Source organism: Chanodichthys erythropterus, chromosome 10 (genome assembly GCF_024489055.1).
Source record: "Chanodichthys erythropterus isolate Z2021 chromosome 10, ASM2448905v1, whole genome shotgun sequence".
Lineage (NCBI taxonomy): Eukaryota > Metazoa > Chordata > Actinopteri > Cypriniformes > Xenocyprididae > Chanodichthys > Chanodichthys erythropterus.
This window is the reverse complement of record NC_090230.1, coordinates 1,532,501-1,545,812: the sequence shown is the minus strand read 5'-3', so window position 1 is coordinate 1,545,812 and position 13,312 is coordinate 1,532,501. Positions and strand designations below refer to the sequence as shown.

At 44.4% G+C, this 13,312-nt stretch overlaps 1 protein-coding gene across 1 annotated transcript in view; it reads right to left on the bottom strand.

Annotated features, from left to right (window-relative positions):
* Nucleotides 1–13,312, bottom strand: part of lcor (ligand dependent nuclear receptor corepressor) — a 59,871-nt gene that overhangs the window by 13,124 nt on the left and 33,435 nt on the right. The window contains exons 5-6 of the mRNA XM_067395791.1: nucleotides 10,255–10,593; nucleotides 8,564–8,660 (exon numbers count right to left, since the gene is read on the bottom strand). Of these exons, the coding sequence (XP_067251892.1) occupies nucleotides 8,564–8,660; nucleotides 10,255–10,593 (436 nt within the window). The remainder of the gene's footprint in view (nucleotides 1–8,563; nucleotides 8,661–10,254; nucleotides 10,594–13,312) is intronic.

The following is a 13,312-nucleotide window of genomic DNA, read 5'->3' as shown; positions in this document are numbered from 1 at the left end:
AGTTGAGTTTTACCGTTTTCAAATCCATTCAGCCGATCTCCGGTTCTGGCGGTACCACTTTTAGCATAGCTTAGCATAGTTCATTGAATATGATTAGACCGTTAGCATCGCGTTTAAAAATGACCAAAGAGTTTTGATATTTTTCCTATTTAAAACTTGACTCTTCTGTAGTTAAATCGTGTACTAAGGAAAATGAACAACGAAAAATGAAAAGTTGCGATTTTCTAAGCTGATATGGCTAGGAACTATACTCTCTTTCCGGCGTAATAATCAAGGAACTTTGCTGCCGTATCATGGCTGCAGCAGTGCAATGATATTACGCAGCGTCTCTCACAAACGTCTCCATGGTTGCAAGGCACGTTCCCTGTGCAAGCAGGGGCTCACGGGTCTGCGTAATATCATTGCACTGCTGCAGCCATGGAACGGCAGCAAAGTTCCTTGATTATTACGCCGGAAAGAGAGTATAGTTCCTAGCCATATCAAAAATATCAAAACTCTTTGGTCATTTTTAAGCGCAATGCTAACGGTCTAATCAGATTCAATGAACTATGCTAAGCTATGCTAAAAGTGGTACCGCCAGAACCGGAGATCGGCTGAATGGATTCGACAACGGTAAAACTCAACTGTTTCACTCTAGGGGAGCTGGAAAACGAGCCTATTTGCAAAAAAAGTGGAGTGTTCCTTTAACTGCATATGTCTAGCTCAATCGTTCAGCCCAATTACCAAAGATGTTGGAGAAAATTATTTTTTTTTTTACATTTCAATGATTAATCACTATTAATTGCATCCAAAATAAAAGTTTGTGTTTACATAATATATGTGGGTGTACTGTGTATATTTATTATGTATATATAAATAAACACATGCATGTATATATGTATACACGTAAATATTTCTTAAATATATACATCTATGGGCCCTATCATACATCCGGTGCAATGCAACGGCAGGCACAACGCAAGTGTTTTTTGCTAGCTTCAGCTTGACGCAGTTATCATTTTCATGTCCAGCACCCACGTTGTTTAAATAGCAAATGCACTCGCACCCATCTGATCACTCATGGGCATCCTGGTCTGAAAATGAGGTGTGTTCAGGTGCATTGTTGGCATGTTGTTATTTTGAGGCAACTGAAAACGATTGGCCATTGACCAACAAAAACCTGGTCTAAACTCAACAACGCAGCATTTTTTTTTGTTATTTAAAGGGCGCGTTAGTAATATGCGCCTAAAGGCAGGTACACAATGCGCGTACATTCTGCTTGTTACACACAGGGATGCGCAGCAGCAAACAAAAATGCCAAATATTAAAAATAAAAGTATTTTTACCCAGTATTTAATCTCATCTGGTTGAGGGTGTCTATATTCTGCCATGTAAATAGCAATCCGCCATGGTGCAAGCGCACATGGCTTTTAAAGGGAATGGGAAAAAACAGCTCATGTAATATGTAGTTTGATCCAAAGTTAATCACCTACCATTTGTTAAAAATGTTTTGTTTTGTATTTTATTTTGGACCCTATTTGTGTAAAGTTTCATAGACAGTCATTCATAGTACAGTACCATTCTGTATCTTTTAGAAAAAAAAAAAAAATGTAAATGTACCTTTCCTGAGGAAATGTACCACATCATAGTCTCTGTACCTTAGTTTACAAAAGTGTATTAGTACAGAAAAGAAAATAGAATGCTGATTGTCTAAGCAGGAAATTGAAGGTCCCACAACAAGTTATCCATAAACTATCACCATTGTGCTCTGATGATACTTCACTCAGATTACTCTAATGCTCTGTTCCCATTCAGTCGGTCACGTTCGACGTACGTCGGACAGACCGACGAATAGGAATCTCGCTAGAGAGGCCAATCTACTTCGAGTGTAACTAAAACGAGCCAATGCACATTGGCATGCAATCATATGCATCAGCTGCTCGCCTCGCAGCGCGGGTATATAATGAGCAGCAGGTGCGTTGCATCTTCAGCTTTTCGCTTCGGAGCCGAACGGTGTTTGTTCCTGTTCTCTGCAAGCGAGTGTCTGCTAGAAGACGAGTCAAGCTTTTTTGGTTGAACTTCTCTTTTTTTCCGAGTGCGGGCGAACAGCACAGCAGCGGGGTCGAAGTCCTCTCTTTTTCTGTTTTTGTTTCGTTTGCCGTTTTTGAGCAAATAGCTGTTTGACAGCGTCAGAAGGCTGTTCTCACGGCCGGTACGGTGCGCTTTTGAGCGCTGAAAAGCCGTTTTTACGGCTGGTAAGAGTGAGTGCCTTCAAAGAGAGAGAAAGCACATGACAGGCTGCACACAATCCCTGTCTGTGTTGCGGTGGCCGTTCCCCTGCGTGCTTCAGCACTTCTAAAAGAGTAAAGTCCCTGAAAGAGCTTACACAAGTAGATTCGCGTCTTTTTAAAGACGACATCCTACTTGTGTTTCTGGATGCGATCGTTCCTGTCCTCACTGACGGCCACGATCACCGTTTCGCATGTCTGGGCGCGTGCTGAAATGATGTTCGTGGGTGTTCATGTTTTCATATGAGAACATGATCACGTCGACACGCCGGTCGTGACTCTTCTTTCTCCGGGAAGCTTGAGTCCCCTCTGTTGTTGGCCAGCTGCCGCTTGTGTGTAAAAGCACAGCCGCGGGTCTGCCCGACACTCTGGGAGACCGCGGAGATCAGCGAGAGCAAACCTCTCGCTCCTCTGCGTGTCGTGTGCCGTCGAGCTGCCGGGCTGCAGCGCGGGTTGTCACGGCAACCCAGCGCTCGCTCGGCGCTCTAGATGCGCGGTTCCCTTGCGTAATGTCCATTGTAGCGCCCTCTCTGGTGCACCAGAAGAGGTCTACTTTGCTGATATAGCTTGGGTGACATGAGGTTGAGGGGTTCCTTCGGGGAACCAACCCCCTAGGGCCCCTCCCTCTCTAGCGCATTGCAAGCTGTGCAGTTTCTGGATTGGATTGCTGGTCCTTTTCATAGGGGAACCTAGCATTTCATTCAGAGCTCCAGCTGAGGGACAGATGTCGATTGCAGCATCGGAGAGAGTGCTGTTATGCTCTGGAAATGAGGGTGACGCTGCCCACTGTAATGGTGTGTGCTTATGCTGACTCAGATTCAGAGTTTACAGCCATGCTTTCCTGGGTCTTCCAGATGTGCATGGAAAACTTGGCAGTATGGGGGTATATTGGTGCCATAAATATGGAATGCCAAAGGTGCCAATCTGCATAAGTTTTTCCTCTCTCACTACCCTCTTGGATGGGGTGGCTGTACACAGACCACACCCACCCTGCATGTGAGGCCAAGGCACTCTTTTTGCATGAGGGTAGTTCTGTGCTGGGGTTGAGCTGCGCTTGTTGACTAACCGTGATCAAAGTCACGGCGCAGGCCCTCAGCCAGACGATGTCCACCTCCGTGGTCCAGAAGTGCCCCCTGGCTTACCTTGTGAGGTGTGAGAGGTTGTCAAGCTAAATGCTTTCTCAATGCTCCCATCTTACGAGGTGGCCTTTCGGTGACACTGTCGAGGACTGAGCCCAGCGGTTCTCCTCAGTTAGTAGCGGATCGGGGAGCTTCCCATGACAAACCATTGAGTTCCTCTTGGGCCGCCCCTCAGTCTGCTCGTCGCCAAGGATGTCGTCCCCTGCAAGAAACTCCGGCCCAGCAGGCTCTGCTGTATCCATTGCGGGGAGATGACGCCTCCCGTCTCTGCAGCTGTTTAACTGGTTGGTGAGAATCACCCCTGAGACGGGCGACCCAGAGATGGGTGGGGCTGCTCTTCCACCCCTGGAGGAGGGCCAGGTGGTAAATCCTTTATTGGGTTTGTTTCTGTTCCGCCACTGACCCAAGAGGCAGCGGTACCCACATTTTAAAGAGCAGTTCCTCCATTTCCAGGTCTGAAGAGGGTTTGGAGAGCAGTGGGAGGAGAAAAACCTCACCACTCTCATCCCCCTCTTCTGTCGCCAGCGGACAGCAGCGAGCAGCGGGCAGCCAAAGCCTCGACTGCTCCCTCTGTCCATCCGTGGAGCCAGGTAAGTGTTGCCTAGCTCACTGTGACGCCGCTTCGGGCCGCCTCACAAAGAGAGCCCCCCGAGCCGTGTCCCTGTGTTCCACCTCGCTGCCCTGCTGCGGGTACACCGGTGGTCCCTTTGGTCCTGCTTGTACGGTCTCTGCGAGCCGGGTTAGCGCTCCCCAGTCCGTCTCGCTGGCTCCTTCGGACCATCAGGGTCGGCTTGCGATTCAGTTCGCCCGGCTTCCCCCCCCAAGTTCAGGGACGTCCGCTTCACTACAGTGAAAGATGCCGATGCCCCTGTCCTGCGTGCGGAGATCGCAGTCCTACTGGCGAAGGACGCGATAGAGCCGGTCCCTCCAGCCGATTTGAGGTCGGGGTTCTACAGCCCCTACTTCATTGCACCCAAGAAAAGCGGCGGGTTACGACCGATCTTGGACCTGCGAGTTTTGAATCGGAGCCTCCACAAGCTACCATTCAAAATGCTCACGCAGAAACGCATTTTCGAGTGCATCCGTCCCCGAGATTGGTTTGCAGCGATTGACCTGAAGGACGCGTACTTCCATGTTTCAATTCTTCCGCGACACAGGCCATTCCTGAGATTCGCGTTCGAAGGTCGAGCATATCAGTACAGAGTCCTACCCTTCGGGCTGGCCCTGTCTCCCCGCGTCTTCACGAAAGTCGTGGAAGGAGCCCTTGTTCCCATGAGAGAACCAGGTGTTCGCATTCGCAACTATCTCGACGACTGGCTCATTCTAGCACAGTCCCGGGATCAGTTGTGCAAACACAGGGATTTGGTGCTCAGACACCTCAGCCAGTTGGGGCTTCAGGTCAACTGGGAAAAGAGCAAACTCGCCCCGGTGCAGAGGATCTCTTTTCTCGGTATGGAGTTGGATTCGGTCGAGCAGATAGCACGCCTCACAGAGGAACGTGCTCGGTCGGTGTTGAACTGCCTGAATACATTCAATGGCAGGACAGCGGTCCCACTGAAGTTCTTTCAGAGGCTCCTGGGGCATATGGCGGCTGCTGCGGCTGTAACACCGCTCGGTCTGCTTCATATGAGACCGCTTCAGCACTGGCTTCACGGCCGAGTCCCGAGATGGGCGTGGCAGCGCGGCACATTCCGGGTGCCAATCACTCAGGAGTGCCGCCGAACCGTCAGTCTGTGGTCGGACCCCTTGTTTCTTCGGGCAGGAGTGCCCCTAGAACAGGTGTCCCGGCATGCTGTGGTGTTCACAGATGCTTCTGCCACCGGCTGGGGTGCCACGTACAACGGGCATGCAGTGTCAGGGGTTTGGACGGGACCCCATCTGCATTGGCACATCAACTGCCTCGAGTTGCTGGCAGTACGCCTTGCTCTGAGCCGCCTCAAAGGCCTGCTACGGGGCAAGCATGTACTGGTCCGTACGGACACTGCGACCGTTGCGTACATCAACCGTCAAGGTGGTCTACGCTGCCGTCGCATGTCGCAACTCGCCCCCCATCTCCTCCTGTGGAGTCGGAAGCTTCTGAGGTCGCTTCGCGCCATTCATGTCCCCGGTGTGCTCAACCGTGTGGCCGACGAGCTATCACGAGCTGCGCTGCCAGGAGAGTGGCGACTCCACCCCCAGGTGGTTCAGCTGATCTGGAGAGAATTCGGAGAGGCTCAGGTAGACCTGTTTGCCTCACCAGAAACCTCCCTCTGCCAGTTGTTTTACTCTCTGACCGAGGGGACATTCGGGACAGATGCACTGGCTCACAGCTGGCCCCGGGGCCTGCGCAAATATGCGTTTCCCCCAGTGAGCCTACTTGCACAGACCCTGTGCAAAGTCAGGGAGGACGAGGAGCAGGTCTTGTTAGTTGCGCCTTACTGGCCCAACCGGACCTGGTTCCCAGAACTCTCACTCCTCGCGACAGCACCTCCCTGGCCCATCCCTCTGAGGAAAGACCTTCTTTCTCAGAGACGGGGCACTCTTTGGCACCCGCGTCCAGACCTCTGGAAACTCCATGTCTGGTCCCTTGGACGGGATGCGGAGGTTCTAGGTGACTTACCCCCTGAGGTACTTAACACCATCACTTCGGCACGTGCACTGTCTACGAGATGTGCTTACGCCTCAAAGTGGAACCTGTTCGTCGAGTGGTGCTCTTCTCGAGCCGGGAAGACCCCCGAAGATGCTCGATCAGAGTCGTGCTTTCCTTCTTGCAGTAGGGTTGGAGCGTAGGCTGTCCCCCCTCCACCCTCAAAGTCCATACTGCTGCTATATCCGCTTACCACGACCACTTAGATGGCAAATCTGTTGGTCAGCACGACCTGGTCATCAGGTTCCTTAGGGGGGCGAGACGGTTAAATCCTTCTCGTCCCCTCTCCATACCTTCTTGGGACCTCACTCTGGTGCTGAGAGCACTTCAGATTGCTCCCTTTGAGCCTTTGCTGTCAGCAGACTTAAAGATTCTGTCTATGAAGACTTTGCTGCTGGGGGCATTGGCCTCCATCAAGAGGGTAGGGGACCTGCAGTCATTTTCGGTTGACGAATCGTGCCTGGAGTTCGGGCCGGGTGATAGCCATGTGGTACTAAGACCCCGGCCTGGCTATGTGCCCAAGGTTCCTACCACTCCCTTCAGGGACCAGGTGGTGAGCCTGCAAGCGCTGCCCTCGGAGGAGGCAGACCCAGCCCTGGCTTTACTCTGTCCAGTCCGCGCTTTGCGACTGTACATAGACAGAACCTAAAGCCTCAGGACCTCAGACCAGCTCTTGTCTGTTATGGAGGCCAGCAGAAGGGAAAGGCTGTCTCCAAGCAGAGGATGGCCCACTGGATAGTGGATGCCATCGCCCTGGCTTACCGAGCTCAGGGCGTGCCCTGCCCGCTCAGGTTGCATGCTCACTCCACGAGAGGTGTCGCATCCTCCTGGGCGCTGGCTCGTGGCGCCTCGCTGACAGACAATTGTAGAGCTGCGGGCTGGGTGACACCTAACACGTTCGCTAGATACTATAGCCTTCGTGTCGAGCCGGTCTCCTCCCATGTTCTCGCCACAGGTCAGAGGCACGGAGAGGCCCCGGCTTAGTGTCGGCTTGCTGCGCTACATGCGCTTCTTTTCTCCAGAGAGTCCCTACAAGGCAGACCCTGTCGAGTCCTCCGATATCCCTTCGGCAGCCGACGTGGCGGAGCGTCTGGCGCCAGGCCTATACTCTGTTGTATCCTTGAGAACCGGGTTTAGGCTGGGTTCCATATGTGTGACCCTACGGGGATCCCATATGGTTGGTTCCACAGTTGCTCCTAAACGAAGCCCGTGTCTTTCCCTCTGGGAGAACCTACCCTTCATCGGGTTGGAGTCACCCCAGCTCTTCCATATGTAGCACAGCCCTACAGGGTTAGTCCATATGTACTTCTCCACATAACTCCTTCGGGGAAGGATGTGGCTTCCGCAGCGTTCCTTTCCCAGCGAAGGGTACGCTTTCCCAGCGTTATCCAATAGTCTCACTGAATGGGTTTTGGGGAACAGCAGTGATCGACTCTCTCTGTGTTAGCCCTGTCCCACCATCCTCAGGCAAGGGGGTTCAGGTGGCTTACAACAGAGCGCTGGAAGGGGGCAGCTCCTGTGGCGCTTTGGTAGGGATTCCTATTCGTCGGTCTGTCCGACGTACGTCGAACGTGACCGACTGAATGGGAACGTCTCGGTTACAAAGGTAACCCTCGTTCCCTGAAGGAGGGAACGGAGACGTACGTCCCGTCGCCACAGTCGCTGTACCCCGCTGATGCTGCCGCCTATCCGGTTCGGCTCCTCAGCGAAAACCTGAAGATGCAACGCACCTGCTGCTCATTATATACCCGCGCTGCGAGGCGAGCAGCTGATGCATATGATTGCATGCCAATGTGCATTGGCTCGTTTTAGTTACACTCGAAGTAGATTGGCCTCTCTAGCGAGATTCCTATTCGTCGGTCTGTCCGACGTACGTCTCCGTTCCCTCCTTCAGGGAACGAGGGTTACCTTTGTAACCGAGACGTTCTTTCAAGTGTCAACTAAATTAAGAAATTAAATTTTTGCACACTGTACAAATAAAGTAATTTACAGTAGAAACTTCAGGAACACATCATTCTGTCTCAGGTTTATACAAATTTCACTACACAGAGGCACTTAATGGGTGTTTTTTGGCATATCCCAGTAACAATTTCTTAACCTAAACAGTACAATTTTAAGGACACCTGTACCTAGAGTATAAATGTTTATTGTGTTAAACACCAGCGCAGCAACAGTCTTTCTACAATCTTTGCATTACATGGTTTGGCTTTAAATAGTAGATAGTAAATTTAAAATTATAGATGATGCTTTTCACTTACTGAAGCTTATTTTTGTGTCAGGTGATGATTCTGCAGTATTCATTTTTTAAACTACCTCGAACAAAAGCGAAACATAAAATAAGCATCTAGTATTCAGACTATACTAAAAACTAATTTTAAGGTCTCTGATTCACTGTTACAGTCATGTGTACAACAGACATGCCTGTAATGGTTGCAATGCCACAAAGGACTTTGTAAACATGCCATGTGCAGAATGAGACCTCTAAACGGAAAGCTGTATTTTTTTTAACAATGAAAAAAAATACTTCTTACCCCTTAACTGTGGGCATGATTGAGAAACCATGAGAGCTTTTCATTGAGACACTACCATGACTATGGTTCTTCTTAGTTGAGAGGTCAAGGACTCCATCTGCAAATAAAACGTCATCATATTCTAAGACCAAACTAAAACAAAATCAGTAGACTAAACTGAATCAAACCATCTAGTTTTCCTTTAACCAAATATAGATCCAACGTTTTGATATTTTATTCCAGATAGTCTTGAAAGATCTTTACGAGGTTCTGGTTCTACTTGAAATAATTTCTTTAAATCACCACAGTTGTCGGAAACACTAATATTCACACAAGATGTAAAAACACATCTATATACAACAAATGTATACAGCTGTAGAAACACCATTATGCAGTGAGCTAATTCTCAACCAAAACAACAATTTGTCTCAAAACTTGAATGTTAATATATTTGATATTATTTTGTGTGCAATATAAAATTGACCATTAAAGTGAATATTTTTATGATTTTAAAGCCTTTTTTTCTTAATACTGTGCCAGTACAATAGTTACAGACATACATAGCGCATTTTCAGGCAAATATTTTAACCTTATATGTGTGTGTGTGTGTATATATATATATATATATATATATATATATATATATATATATATATATATATATATATATATATATATATATATATATATATATATATATATATATATATATATATATATATATATATATACACACACACACACAAATTATTCTTTTTTTTTAAAAGAGAATGTATATATGCCTTTCTTCTTTCAGTCTAACATATTCAGAGTTATATTAAAAAATTATTTTAGCTTTATAATGGGAGTGAATGGTAACCCAAAAATGTTGAAGCCCAAAAAAGCGCATCCATCCATCATAAAAGTAATCCAAATGGCTTCAAGGGGTTAATAAAGGCCTTCTGAAGCAAAGCGATGCATTTATCGAAGGAAAATATCCATATTTATAACTTTATAGACTATAATAACTAGCTTTTAAACGTCTGTCCGCTTGTTCACGAAAGAGTCGAGTTCTGGAGTATGACGTAGGATGCTTAGGTACTCTCTTTCTCTCGTAAGCTTAGGTGAGAGTAGACACCTCTTGCGGTTCAAACAAATAGGGCTGGGCAACAAACTTAAGCTCCTCTGACATTTCTCTTAAAAAATGATCTATCCTTTGCGCTTCCGCATTCGTCAATACCCCCCATGCGTCAGGTCAAAGTTCACTCTTCCGTTGGAATCGGCTAACGTAAGGATGCCAATGATTCTAGTTTAAAAATGTATAAATATGGATAATTTTCTTACAAAAACGTATTGCATTGCTTCAAAAGGATTTTTTTAACCCCCTGGAGCTGTATGGATTACTTTTATGATGGTTGGATTTGCTTTTTTGGGCTTCAAAATATTGGTTACTATTCACTCCCATTATAAGGCTGGGAAGAGCCAGAATATTTTTTTAATATAAAGTTTAATATATTAATCCGATTGTGTTTGACTGAAAGAAGAAAGTCATATACACCTAGGATGGCTTGAGGGTGAGTAAATTATGGGTAAATTATATAATTTTCATTTTTGGGTGAACTAACCCTTTTAAGGATGTTTTAAAAAGATACAAATACAGGAAAATATATATGTTTGCAGCAAACCAGCAGTAATAATAATTTAATAATAAATATGAACAAAACTGGTCTCACCTTGTTCACTGGGTTCTGACTCTGGTTTCTTGACGGTAAGGTCCAGTGGGGAGTCCTGGTCTGCCATGAGAAGCTTGCTGAGGACGGGATTCTGTGCGGAGGCAGCGGTGCCGGTACCGGTGCCGCCACAGACGGGAGCAGGTGTGGAGGCGTCCGGGTCCAGCGAGGGCGCTTTCGGCAGGCTTTGGTCCTTGGTGCCGTTGGGCTGGGACTGGGGTTGGGGTACGTCCTGAGTTGAGCTGGTTTTTGAGGTATATTCGGCAGCGAACTGTCGGATCATTCGCTGCATGATCTCACGAGCCACTAGAGGAATGTGGGGGTCTGTAAATCTTGGGAGGTCTGGTGAGAGAAATATTAGAAGGGATACAATGAGCCAATGAATGCATTTAGTGTATATATAAATTACTTTAAGATTTAAGAAAAAATTCATTTTAGCTATAAAATATAAAAGTCTATCCTCAAATACTTAATTGGTTTGAGTAGGACAAACTTAAATTTAACAAATTAGTTCAGTTAAATTAACTGTTATGAGTATTTAGAACTTTCTTTTTTTTTGAGTTCACAGCACTGACATATTTCAAGTAAACTGAACTGTTTTATTGTTTTGTGTTGTATGAACTAATTTCTTTTAATTTAGACTAACTTAAGTTTAACTGAAACTAGGCTGGTATTTCTATTTCCCAGCATGCTTTGCCCATGCACTTGAAGAGTAAATGCTAAAATTAAGTGTTATATAAAGTTTTTTGTGCAAAATTAATGGATAAGGGAGATTTAGTAGTGATTAATGTTTTGTTATGCTATTTTAGAAAAGTTTCTTTTAATGTGGGTTTTTGGAGAGTTACCATCATGATGACAAGTGGCGCATGCAGCTTGGTTTGAGAGCAGGTAAGTTACATGTTTTAAGTTGCTATACTCATTCAGTAAGTGTTATAGCATGCTAATGTTAACATGTTAGCAAATTAGCAAGTTGGCATTTTCTGAATTTTTTTTATTAGGCTTTACAGTGAAGTAATTAACTCATTTGATTTGGAAGACCTCAAAATAAAAAAAAGTTAATTAACTAAATATTCTATGTAAAGTGCTATCAAACTGTATGAGTTAGCAAACTTAGTACTTCAAGTTAAGAGCAATTATCATGCACGAGTACTACAAACTCAAAACTTGATAGTTCTGCTTACTTAAAACTGGGAACATTATAACTCAAAAAAATGGATTACCTCAAATTTTTTGAGTTAGCCCAACTTATTCGGGTTTACAGTGCACTCCAAAATGTATTTACTGTTCACAATTTACACCAGTGATATTTTGGTATCATTGAGATGCTATATTTAATTATATTAGGTTTTTTATACTTTCAGTTTATTTTATTTTAATTTTAGTTAAAGTTTTTGCCATTTTGTTGTTTAGTAACATTTTTATTAGTTTTTTTTAATGTCTATATATATATATATATATTTATTTCACATATAGTTTTTGTTATTTTAGCATATCAATTTGAAGTACATGAATTAGAAAATTTTTCTTGGCAACTAGCTGAAATAAAATAAGTTAGTGCACTAAGTTTACTTTATTTCAGTTAACGTGTATTTTATAGTAACAAAGGTTCTCACGCATCCTGGAAACCTGAAAATCTGAAAAAAAAACAAAAAAAAAAAACTGAAAAATAATGAACAATTTTACAATTCTGGAAAATACAAGGAAAATGAGAGAAAACATCAATTGTCCTGGAAAATTCTTTCTTTATAAAAAAATGCTCTTGTTCATTGAAAAACAAATAGTTTACAATTGGGTCCAAAACAATTAATGCTACTAACAGAAAGTGCTATGCTCTGAACTGCTGAGTTTTGACACGTAAGAGAATTATTTTGAATTACGCTGTTTAATGAAGCTGTGACGTAATGATGCTGTCTTGTGTCAGTGGTTGGAATTAAGTGCTTAAATGTTTACAGTGAATACCTAAACTTGTTAATTTGTATTCTTGCAAACTAATAATTTTGATATGGTATATGCAAGGTCTCTGCACAGCAAACTACAGCATGCATGACAGCATTAGCCTGAGAAAGGGTGGCAAATCGATATGTAAAGCTTATTATTTAGTTTCAGAAATGCTGAAACTTCTTGCATCCACATGACAAACAGTTTTTCTAAGTAATCCTTTCACATGGTCCACCTAGTTTTATTTAGTTCTGAACAATACGGGAAGTCAAAATAAGTCGCTGACACGATGCAGAGTGAAACACATTCAGCGATTCATTCACTCCTCATGCAGCACTGACTAGTGTGGTAAACACAAGGCTTAGGCAAAGACTTTAGCTCAGTCCTGTTTGAAATTAAGGTTGTGCTATATATATTGTATATGGTAATATAATAGTAGGCTACTTATATAAACTTAATAAAAGCATGATTGCAAATGTGATATTGATTTTCTGTGACAGTTTACTAAACAAGAAGTTACTTACATTTTAGACAAAATATTGTCTGTTCCACCAACAAAAACAAAGCCGAAGCAGAATATTTCTTAGCAACACACAGTAAGGTTTTGTTTCTGAATTAATCTGCAATTTTGAACGAATCATTTGAGAAAGTGATTCAATGACAATGTCTGTTCACACAGACAATCATTTACTTTGTTCGTAAATGAATAAGTGTTTTGAATTAATTGTTTGAAATTACTCCAATGACTCCCTGATTAACACTCTGGTGTCGGCAACCACGCCGGCTCGTTTTCCTGGATTTTCTTCACATAGTAGCAGAATTGACTTAAATACTTATTTTCATTTTTTGTCATACAGATAAAGGTAATACATTAATTGAAACAGAACGTCTACTTTTATTTGTGTGCGCTCACAGTAAAAACAAAATTTTGTGCTTTTTGCAAAATAAAGAAAACTAACATGATACGTGTCAACGCCCACATCAACTCGAAAAAACGCATCAAGCTTAGTCAGATTCATGTACTTTTCATCATTTTGATATGCGGTGAGGAATAATTTTAAAAGGATTTACCTCAGAGGAAGAGCGTGACTGGTTAAAATTTCATTTCGAGGATCAACTTGAT